The sequence below is a fragment of the Carassius gibelio genome, chromosome B21, assembly GCF_023724105.1.
Source record: "Carassius gibelio isolate Cgi1373 ecotype wild population from Czech Republic chromosome B21, carGib1.2-hapl.c, whole genome shotgun sequence".
NCBI classification, from domain to species: Eukaryota; Metazoa; Chordata; class Actinopteri; order Cypriniformes; family Cyprinidae; genus Carassius; species Carassius gibelio.
This window is the reverse complement of record NC_068416.1, coordinates 26,364,964-26,376,793: the sequence shown is the minus strand read 5'-3', so window position 1 is coordinate 26,376,793 and position 11,830 is coordinate 26,364,964. Positions and strand designations below refer to the sequence as shown.

At 31.4% G+C, this 11,830-nt stretch overlaps 1 protein-coding gene across 1 annotated transcript in view; it reads left to right on the top strand.

Annotated features, from left to right (window-relative positions):
* The window catches only part of LOC127985437 (synaptic vesicle glycoprotein 2C-like), a 36,536-nt gene that overhangs the window by 15,360 nt on the left and 9,346 nt on the right, over positions 1-11,830 (top strand). The window contains exons 4-8 of the mRNA XM_052587442.1: positions 2,998-3,149; positions 9,025-9,158; positions 9,758-9,847; positions 9,952-10,062; positions 11,346-11,434. Coding sequence (XP_052443402.1) covers positions 2,998-3,149; positions 9,025-9,158; positions 9,758-9,847; positions 9,952-10,062; positions 11,346-11,434 — 576 coding nt within the window. The remainder of the gene's footprint in view (positions 1-2,997; positions 3,150-9,024; positions 9,159-9,757; positions 9,848-9,951; positions 10,063-11,345; positions 11,435-11,830) is intronic.

Below are 11,830 nucleotides of genomic sequence, written 5' to 3'. Positions count from 1 at the left end.
ATATTTTTTTTACATTTTCATTTTGTTTAAACTGAAGTGCTAAAATAACTAAAACCAAATAAACTAAAATGAATAAACAGACATAACGGAAATATTTATAAAATGACAAAAACAACAAAACTACTGAAAACTGACAATAAAATTGAATTTGTAAAAATGTTAAGAAAAACTGTAATAGTGTATCAGATACTAAAATCCATGCATTGAAATGTACAGATGCTTATAGATTCAGTGCAATAAAGTAAACACTTAAATGTATTTTAGATGTTTTCTTTGCACTAGTCTCAAAATTGCATTAAACAAATTAAACAAAATTGCAGTGTATGGAAAAAAAAGGATTTTCATGTAGTTTCTCGTCTTAAAGGTGAAGCATGTCGTTTCTGCACCATTAAGAACAACAAAAAAGTAAACTTAAGAGCCAAAATAAAATGCAGGAAAAAGCTTTCAGAGATTTCAGTCAGGAACACTCTCTATCAGAGTCAATTAGAGAATTATGGTGCAATCAATTTGCATTGGTCATATGAAGTTTAAATTTATGCATGCATTTATTTATGCATGGAATTTTTTAAATAATTATGCATAAAATATGCATTAAATGTATTATAATTTTAAATGAATGCATTTTCTGTACTGTAAAAGAATAGCAATAAAGTTACTAACCATTTCCCAGCATTCCCAGTGAAAGCATAAGTGCACAGTCAAGCCACAAATAACTGACTATATATATATATATATATATATATATATATATATATATATATATATATATATATATATATATATATATATATATATATATATATATATATAGTGCTGTCAAATGATTAATCGCGATTAATTGCATCCTAAGTAAAAGTTTTTCTTTACATTTCATATGTGTGCTGTGTATATATATATATATATATATACACACATACAGTATATATACACATACAGTATATATATTTTGAAAATATTTAAATGTATACATTTATAATCATATTCTTATATTTTATATTATATATAAATATATTTAACTTATAAACATACCATATTTTCCTTAAATATATGCATGCATGAGTTTGTATTTATACAGTATATACATAATACATATACACAGTATACACACATACTGTATATTATGTAAACAAAAACCTTTATTTTGGATGCAATTAATCACGATTAATAGTTTGACACCACTAATATATATATATATATATATATATATATATAAATTTAGTGATTTTAACATTAAATTGATCATTTTATTGAACTTGATTTTTTGGCCCACACTTGAAACAAGCCTTTGATTTCATTGTGAAATTGATGTATGATGATCTAATGCAATATTTAACAAACTACTGTTAAGCAACTGAATGCATCATTTTGACAGTTGCAATGTTGCATGTCATGATAAATAAATCTGTCGCTAATTTTATGCATATATGCATCAAATGCTGTAAATGATCTTTTTGGATAACTATGCATGTGCTAAATAAATTCTAGCATAGACATTTTGTTCCTTTGAATAAGTATTGGATCACTAATTGCATCAGCAGGATTATCCCACATCCTACTACGTCTGATATAATAAAAACAGAACTGAACCGCTCTGAGAGACACACTCGCTCTCAGTCAGGCAGACGTCTTCTCTTTTCAAGCACTTCTGCAGTGTCACAGTTGTTTTAACATCCTGGCACAGACCCAACACTTAAGAGCAGAGAGAGTGAGCGAGAGAGAGAGAGAGAGAGAGCGAGAGGGTTTTATTGCTAATTGAATTTCAGCGTGGTCTCCTGTCCTTGCAGCAGAGCAGTGACTCCAGACTCAGTCACTGCAGTCCGTCTCAAACAGAGGTCAAAGGTCACACCGACTGACCACAAATTAAGAGCATGTTCAAAAATAGCTATGCACTACTAATTCATCTTCAACTGTGCTGAATTTATATGATCATTTATTTACATTGATATATTTGTTTGTTTCATTTATTCTCTGTTAAGATTATAATTATTATATTTTTTCATCCATTTCTGATGCTTGCTTGGTTTACGTGGTGATAATTAGATTAGATGTATCGATATAAGCTAGCAAATAATGGTTACTATAATAATGAATTAGTCATTATTATATTTAGGTCAAGATTAAGAACATATTATAAAATGTTATAAATTGATTAAACGTTATAATGTTACAAAAGATTTCTACCTCAAATGATGGATGTGTATAAATATAATAATTATAAAGAGAGACAAAATATTCAATTCTAAGTAGATTTTATAAAGCTGTTGATTGATATTATTAATACAAAATAATTAAAATATTTATTTCATTTAAATAATTTTAATTACATTGCTGTTTAAAACATTTGGGGTCAATGAAAGAAGGAAAGAGAGAAAGAAAGGAAGGAAGGAAGGAAGAAATAAAGAAAGAAAGAAAGAAAGAAAGGAAGGAAGGAAGGAAGAAAGAAAGAAAGGAAGGAAGACAGGAAGGAAGAAAGGAAGGAAGGAAGAAATAAAGAAAGGAAGGGAGGAAGGAAGAAAGGAAGGAAGGAAGGAAGGAAGAAAGAAAGGAAGGAAGGAAGGAAGGGAGGGAGGGAGGGAGGAAGGAAGGAAGGAAGAAAGGAAGAAAGAAAGAAAGGAAGGAAGGAAGGGAGGAAGGAAAACAGAAAGGAAGGAAGGAAGGAAGAAAGGAAGAAAGAAAGAAAAAGAAAAGAAAATAGATTTATTAAGCATGCATTAAACTGATCAAATGAGACATGAAAGACAATTATGTATGTCACAAAATATTTCTGTTTCAAATAAATGCAGTTCTTTGAACTTTCTAATCATCTGTGAATCCTAAAAAATGAAATGTGTCACAGTTTCCTCAAAATATTGTGCAGGACAGCTGTTTTCAACATTGATAATCAGAAATGTTTCTTGAGCAGTAAATCAGTTATTAGACTGATTTCTGAAGATCATGTGACACTGAAGACTGGAGGAATGATGCTGAGAAATATAATATGTCATAATTTCTCTGCAGGATTGGTGGTGCGGTTCCCATCGTGTTCTCGTACTTTGCAGAGTTTCTGGCCCGTGAGAAGCGCGGTGAACACCTGAGCTGGCTCTGCATGTTCTGGATGGTGGGGGGGATCTACGCCTCGGCCATGGCCTGGGCCATCATCCCACACTACGGTGAGTGACAGCTCTGCTTCTGCTGGACATCACTGATCACTTCACATTCATCAACCACAGCGGCTACAGCTTAGTTTGCATTTACATATGAGTAAATAAAGAATCATATACTGTACTTGTGCACGCAGAATGCACATATAGATTTTTGGTGGTGTTTTAATGCGTTTAAATGGTTGATAGGGTGTTCTGAGAGGTTGCTAAGTAGCATTTTGCTGTAAATAGTTTTAAATAACATACATTTAATTAATGCATATATCAAAACTTAATCTATATTTTATTATTTTATGTTATCATTTGGACAACTTTAAAGATGATTTTCTTAGTATTTAGATTTTTTGGCATCCTCAGATTCCAGATTTTTAAATAGTTTTGTATATATATATATATATATATATATATATATATATATATATATATATATATATATATATATATATATATATATATATATATATTCAAAATCATATTTTTTCATTGTTTATTCCAATTAATCTCAATATAACTGCAGTCGAGTTATTTTGATTATTTAAAAAATAACAAAAAAAAAATACAGTTATCTAAAACAATAAAACATGATAATATAAAAAAAACATTAATTTTGGAAATAAAAAAACGAGTAATCTTTTCTTGCAAATAAACTCTCTTATATTATGTATATTTATATGTTTATGTAAATATATAATTCTGTATGTGTATATATACATAATGTAAATATATTTTAAAATGTAATACAATTGATATATATATATATATATATATATATATATATATATATATATATATATAGATATAATGTTTTATATATAAAAACACATGCATTTAAAGATATAAATAATGTAAATTAAAATTAAATTAAATTAAAAATAAATCTATATAAAATAATGTGAATGTATTTATGTATTAATATATATTTTCTTGATCTAAGAAAACTATGTATACAGTATAAATTATACATGTATTAATAGTACTTATGATGTAGCTTTTTAAAGAAAATATAAAGATATATATTAATAATGTACATTTTTAGTATTATAAATAATGTAAATACATTATATTTTATTACATTTTGTAAAATGTTTACTTTATTATATTATTATTTAATATTTATAATATAATATAATATAATATAATATAATATAATATAATATAATATAATATAATATAATATAATATAATATAATATTGTTTTGGTTCAGTGGTTGATTCTAGATGGTTTCTTCCTGTAAATCATTATGTATTTTAATAACACATGAGATGGTGCTATCCTCTAGCAGATAATATTACACATCGACACCGAACATGATGCAGTTTGTGCAGAATGAGACAAATGTTTGTGCTGATTGCACATAACTGATCCTGCGGGAGGGAGCCTGTGTGTCCTTCATCATCTCATTAGGAGCGGAGGATGATGGGTGTTTTTCGGTGGGAGAGTGTAAACAGGAGCAGAAATAACGGCGCTGCAGCTCCTCTGCGAGATACTGTGTGTAATTGAGGTCAATTGATTAGCGTCTCTTGTTTTAGCACTGTTTTTAGTGGTCAGGAGGCAGCGGTGTGTGTCCAAACGGTTCTGCCGCAATGACTCCATCACTGCAGGAGCACAGCGAGAGGCAGGTGAAGGACTTTAGTGCCCGTGAAACTGCTGTAGTGTGTGTGTGTGTGTGTGTGTTCTGCACTTGGCAAACACAAAGTTGGTTAAAATTTTAGACACAATCTCCAACTTTTGTTCTCTGGTGTGTTTCTGTAGAACACACTCCATTACACACATAATCTATATAATGAGCTTCTCTATGGTGACTGATAAACACAAACCCACGGGGTTGTTCCTCACACACACACACACACACACACACAGTGCTGTGCTGCAGTCCTGTAGTGAGTGTTTTTCCTACAGAAATGTCTTGAGATGAACATGATACATTTAAAGGAGACTTAAGAGCACTCGAAGGCAGCTTTGACTCCTAGTTTCCAGTGTGCTCTCGCTGGGACACTGTTTTTGTGATCTTTTATGTTGTTTAGGATGGATAGCATACAGATGGAGTGAGAGTAAATGAGCAGCTTTAAGGATGTAAAATGTTTACATGTATGTGTGTTAATTTTTTTATAAAGAATATATATACATATTCTTACATTACATTCTTGCATATTAATTTACATTTTTTTATATGTGTGTGTGTGCATATATATATATATATATACAGTACAGACCAAAAGTTTGGAAACATTACTATTTTAATGTTTTTGAAAGAAGTTTCTTCTGCTCATCAAGCCTGCATTTATTTGATCAAAAATACAGAAAAAACTTTAATATTGTGATATATTATTACAATTTAAAATAATTGTTTTTAAATGTATTATACTTTAAATGATCATTTATTTCTGTGATGCAAAGCTGAATTTTTAGGATCATTATCACATGATCCTTTAGAAATCATTCTAATATGATGATTCATTATCAAAGTTGGAAACAGTTCTGCTGCTAAATATTTTTTCAGAACATGTGATACTTTTTTAGGATATTTTGATGAATAAAAAAGAATAAAGAAAAGAAAAGAAGCTAAGTTTTAAAAATATAAATATTTTGTAATAACAATATACACTACTGGTCAGTAATTTATTTTTCTTTCTATGCTGAAAATTCAGCTTTGCATCACAGGAATAAATTATTTTTTTAAAGTATATTCAAATAGAAAACTATTATTTTAAGTTGTAATAATATTTCACAATATTACTGTTTTTTTTTTTTTTGTATTTTTGATCAAATAAATGCAGGCTCGATGAGCAAAAGAAACTTCTTTCAAAAACATTAAATAGTATGTTTCAAACTTTTGGTCTGTACTAATATATATATATATATATATATATATATATATATATATATATATATATATATATATATATATATATATATATATATATATATATATATATATACATATACACACACACACATAAAAATATGATATATATATATATATATATATATATATATATATATATACAAATATTTTATTATTATTATTTTACTTTTTTCATTTATTTCTTACTACTGTAAAACATGAAAAAAAATTGACATTTTTTTACATTTTCATTTAGCATGCATTTATTTATTTTTTTGGAGGTTACAAGTAGAAAAACTTTTGACACACATGAGAAAGTCATCTTCAGAAATCTCTTAATATGTTGCACAAATCATATCCACTACTTCTAAGTTGCTTTTCTGTGAACATCCTGCTGAAGGCTCTGAAGTGACACGAGAGAAACAGAATCTTCCTTTAAGGCATGTTTTCTGCTCTAAGGCCTTTCTGTCCTCTAAGGCATCTTCATTTGTACTCTCCATTGCCCTGCAGCTGTCCTGTAAGCATCACGCTCGGCTCCATCGCTCACTGTTTCTCTGAGTCTGAATCAAACACACACACACACACACACACACACACACACACACACCATATGGTGCCGCTAGACATTCTGCGCAGCGTCAGAGAACAGCAGCCATGTGGAAAATGATACCAACTTTAATGATTATTTTTCAGTGAGAGTGTTTTTCAGCAGTATTACTCCTGCAGGCATTCTTAATAGACTCCTCTTCACACACACACATACACACACACACACACACACATATATACCCAAACAAACTTATTCACTGTGAAATTCAGTCTCAGAGGCTTCTCAAAGGCTTTTGTGGAAACCACTTGCGTACTGAACCGCATTTGCTTGTGTTACAAACAAAACCAAAAAATGCCATGGTACTGTTCAGGAAATAAAACATACAAATATTCCATTGCATCAAGTTAATGAAATCTAACGAATTCAAAAAACTTCAGCTACAGTTGTTGCCAAGGCAATATTTCACATTTTTAAAAACCACTTACTGTAATCACTTAAAAATAACCAAAACATAGTAAAACTTAATTAAACAATATAGGCATTTAAAAAAGAAAATAAATGAAAAAATAATAATAATAATACAAATGGCAAAACCACAACAACATTACAAAAGATTTGGCTAGAAATAAAATTAAAACATAAAAATAAAATGTAATTTAAATATTTTATTAAAAATTGTAGTATTATATCAATGATGCATTTAAAAAGTATGGCATTTTGGACATACGTTTTTCTTGGGGATGTTTATATGGTAATACAATGCGTTTAATGGCATCACCATTGAAACATTGGAACATTGAAACATTGGAACATTGAACATATCAAAGTATAATAATATTATGAGACCATCATTTTACGAGTAATGCCATTTTATTTATTTTTTGTCGTAGATGTCTTTTGCCTGTAAATTATACATAAATAAATAATAATAATAATAATAATAAATAGTCTCAATACATTTCAAACAACAGGTCAAAGTTGAATGACACGAGTAACACAGAACAAGCACATTTGCAACAAACATTCATTTTCCTAAAAAAAAAGTGTAAGTGGCTTTGGGCATTTACATTTCTTCTCTTCTAACATTCAACAGGTTGAGGTCACTAAGAGTTGTAATGTTTCTGAAAGAAGTCACTTCTGCTCACCAGGGATGCATTTATTTAAAGGGGGGGTGAAATGCTTGTTTTCACTCAATATCCTGTTAATCTTGAGTACCTATAGAGTAGTACTGCATCCTTCATAACTCCAAAAAGTCTTTTGTTTTATTATATTCATAAGAGAAAGATAGTCTGTACCGATTTTTCCCGGAAAAACACGACCGGCTGGAGGCGTGACGTGTGGGCGGAGCTAAAGAATCACGAGCGCCAGTAGTCTTTTGTGTTGAGAGCGTTTGGAAGCTGTGACATTACCGTGAGGAAAAAACCATCATCCAAAACAAACCATGGCTTACAGTCAGATTCAGCGTATATTTATCAGATCCAGAGGCTGAAATGTAACAAGAGCAGCATCAGCAAAGGCCTCTCTATGTGGTATGTACTGAAACTGTATATATTTGCTTAGCGGTTTTGGAAAATGACTAAGTTTCACTTTATGTCGTCTTTTTTTTTTATTTATTTTTTTAAGCTGTACATGTGGAAAGTGCAGTTTGATGACAACATCGCATGTTGTTTACTTGATGTGCTTATGCGCCGATAGCTAAGTTAACAACACAGAGATATTTGAAGCAGTTTTACTCACCGCCTGCAGTTCCAACACACGATCGTGACCCTTTTTCGTTGGGACTGCATTATCCTTAAGAAATAAACGGCGTAAAACTGGGCCTTGTTTGTAAAACAAGCATCTTCGAAATGCAGGGAACAAACACAAACACTTGCACAACTCTGTTGATGCTCTGTAAAAATAAACTCCATCCACTGGTCCCTTAATGCTGTTTTTCTTTTGGTAATCTGTGCAGGGTTGTCTTGCCCTGGCAACCAAAATCACACTTCTTTTGTGACATTTGGCGTCGCTCTCGCTCTGATCAGTGAAGTCTGTTGTGCTCTCAGTGCTCTGCTATACGGGAGCGCGTGCTCTTCCGGCAGAAGTGCGTCAGGACCCATATAAGGAAATTCCGCTCCATCTAACGTCACACAGAGCCATACTCGAAAAAAACTTTCCGAAACTTGTGACAAACCGGAAGAGGTTTTTTTGGAACAAAAATACTCCTTCAAACTTACAAATTAATTTTTGAAACTTTGTCCATGTTTAGCATGGGAATCCAACTCTTTAACAGTGTAAAAAACTCAGTATGCATGAAATAGCATTTCACCCCCCCTTTAATGAAAAATACAGTAAAAACAGTAATACTATGAAATGTTATTACTATTTAAAATATAAGTGAGTATATATTAAAATGAAATGTATTCCTGTGCATCATTACTCCAGTGTTCAATGTTGGTGAATGTTTATGGTTGTTAACTGCTGTGTGTGTGTGTGTGTGTGTGTGTAGGCTGGAGTTTCAGCATGGGTTCAGCGTATCAGTTCCACAGCTGGCGTGTGTTTGTGGTCGTCTGCGCTCTGCCCTGCGTCTCTGCGGTTGTGGCGCTCACATTCATGCCAGAGAGTCCACGCTTCTACCTGGAGGTAACGAGTGTGTGTGCGTGTGTGTGTGTGTGCGCGCGTGTGTGTGTGTGTATAGGCTGGAGGCGTTCGTGCGTGAAATTGTTATTTTACTATCATTATTATTATTATTATTATCATTGTTGTTGTTGTTTTTATTAATATATTTTATTTATTATATAATTTTTTATTATACATTTTTTATATTTTGTAAATATATTTTTTTATATTTTAGTTCTAAAGTGTAAAATTTTTAAATAGTTTTATAATTTTATATTAATTTAAGTTCGTGTTTTGGTGATTTTGTTGTGGGTTTTAAAAAGTCATTTTTGTTGTGAAAAATTATTCCAATTTAAAGAATATATTTTCAAATGTAACTTATTCCTGTGATGGCAAATTGTTTGTATTGTTTAAACTGTTGATTGTTTACATCATCGCAGAATGTAACTCTATTATCATCAAGGTCTAATCTGATGAACTTGACAATGAGATATAATGATACTGAGATATTATAAACATGACGTTTATAATTTTCTGTAAAGCTGCTTTGAAACGATGTGTATTGTGAGAAGTGCTGTGTACATAAGCTTGACTTGCCTTTATGTGTTTTCTCTCATGTCCAGATAGGAAAGCACGACGAGGCGTGGATGGTTCTCAAACAGATTCATGACACAAACATGCGTGCGCGCGGCGAGCCAGAGAAAGTCTTTACTGTGAGTCACACACACCAGTCAGCCAGAGCTAACCAGCTTGACCTCTTGACCCCACTCACTCAAACTGCGCTGGTCATGTGACGTCTCTCTGTCTCCCCCTGCAGGTGAACCGTATAAAGATCCCCAGGCAGCTGGACGAGCTGGTGGAGATGCAGTCGGAGTCGGCTAACCCCGTGGCCAAAGTCTTCTTCAGGATCAAGAGCGAACTGCGTGGAGTGAGTGAACAACCCCTCAGATCTCCTGTAGATCCCTCACATCTTAGGCTATTTACAATACTGTTCGAAAGTTTGAGGTCAGTAAGATTTTTCACCAAAGCTGCATTTATTTGATCAAAATTTCAGTAAAAACTATAATATTGTGAAATATTATTACAATTTAAGAATAGCTATTTTCTACGTAAATCTCTGTTAAAATGTAATTTATTTCTGTGATGCACAGCTGTATTTTCAGCATCATTCCTCCGGTCTTCAGTGTCACATGATCTTCAGAAATCATTCTCATATGATGATTTACTGCTCAACAAAACTTCCTGTTGTTGTTTTTATAATAGTAATTAATATTATTACAGAAAGTTTAAAAGAAAAAACATTATTAGAAACAGAAATTTTGTAACAATGTAAAAATCCTCAAACTCTTGTGACCCCAAACTTTTGAATGGTAATATATATATTAATAATATAATATAATATATATATCTATATATATATATATATCTATATATATAGATATATAGATATATATATTAGTGCCGTCAAATGATTATTCATGATTAGTCGCATACAAAATAAAAGTTTTTGTTTCAATAATATATGTGTGTGTACAGTGCACATTTATTATGTATATATAAATATACACACATAAAGTTTATATTTTGTAAATATATACATGTATATATTTATATATACATTTATATATATTGAAATGTAAGTCGCTTTAGAAATGAGAATTATGATGAAGAAATGAGATAGCAAGAGGTAGATTTATTTAAAATATTGCTTAAAGAACATCTATTTTATATTTTAAATATTTTAATCCTATTTAAGATTTTTTCAAAACTCATTGTGTATATCCATTATATACAATCGAAAAAAATAACAATTATTTATATATATATATATATATATATATATATATATATATATATATATATATATATATATAATATTTATTTATTTATTTTATTTTTTCTTGTACTGTACTTTTCTTGTTTGGCCACAAAGAGAGATTTGGATCTTAGAGCAAAATCTCAGTGCTGACATTGAACACAGAAAAAAGATTTGCAACTTGAAACCGTTTGCATAAACGCGTCTCGTTTCAGATGAATAAGTCCCTCTAAAGTTCAGCTGGGACTCAGACGCACCAAATGTTCTGCTGATTCATCTTTGCCTTTGCATTTCTTAATGCTGTGATGAAATCAGATCCCATTATACGCAGGTGTTTTATTAGCACTTTATGCATTAGTTTGACTCTGTGTGTGTGTGTGTGTGTGTGTGTGCAGATCTGGCTGACGTTCCTGAAGTGCTGGGATTACCCCGTCAGAGACAACACTATAAAGTTGGCCGTGGTTTGGTTCTCTCTGTCGTTCGGGTGAGACTGTTTGGCTTTAATATCTGCGCCTGATTGGCTTGACCGACCCCTGATTCATTACCCCTGTAGTTACACACATTATCACCCAGCGGAGCCGTGATTATAGTAATCACACATTGTTTGCATGCCATTTAGAGAACAGTATCATCAGATTCTATTCTATTCTATTCTATTCTATTCTATTCTATTTGGCCTTGTTCCAATCAGTAGACACTGTTTTTCTTCCTCTCAATCTCTGTCTGCTGCTTTCTGGCACAGTAATGAAGTGTTGTCCCTATAATCACTGTGTCTTAAGTGCCTGCGGTGGTTAGGCCCAGGGGTGGAGCTGCATGAGGGGGACCAGTCACTGTTTAATTACTGTATTTATTGGAACTTAAGGCTGGATGGATGGGCTCA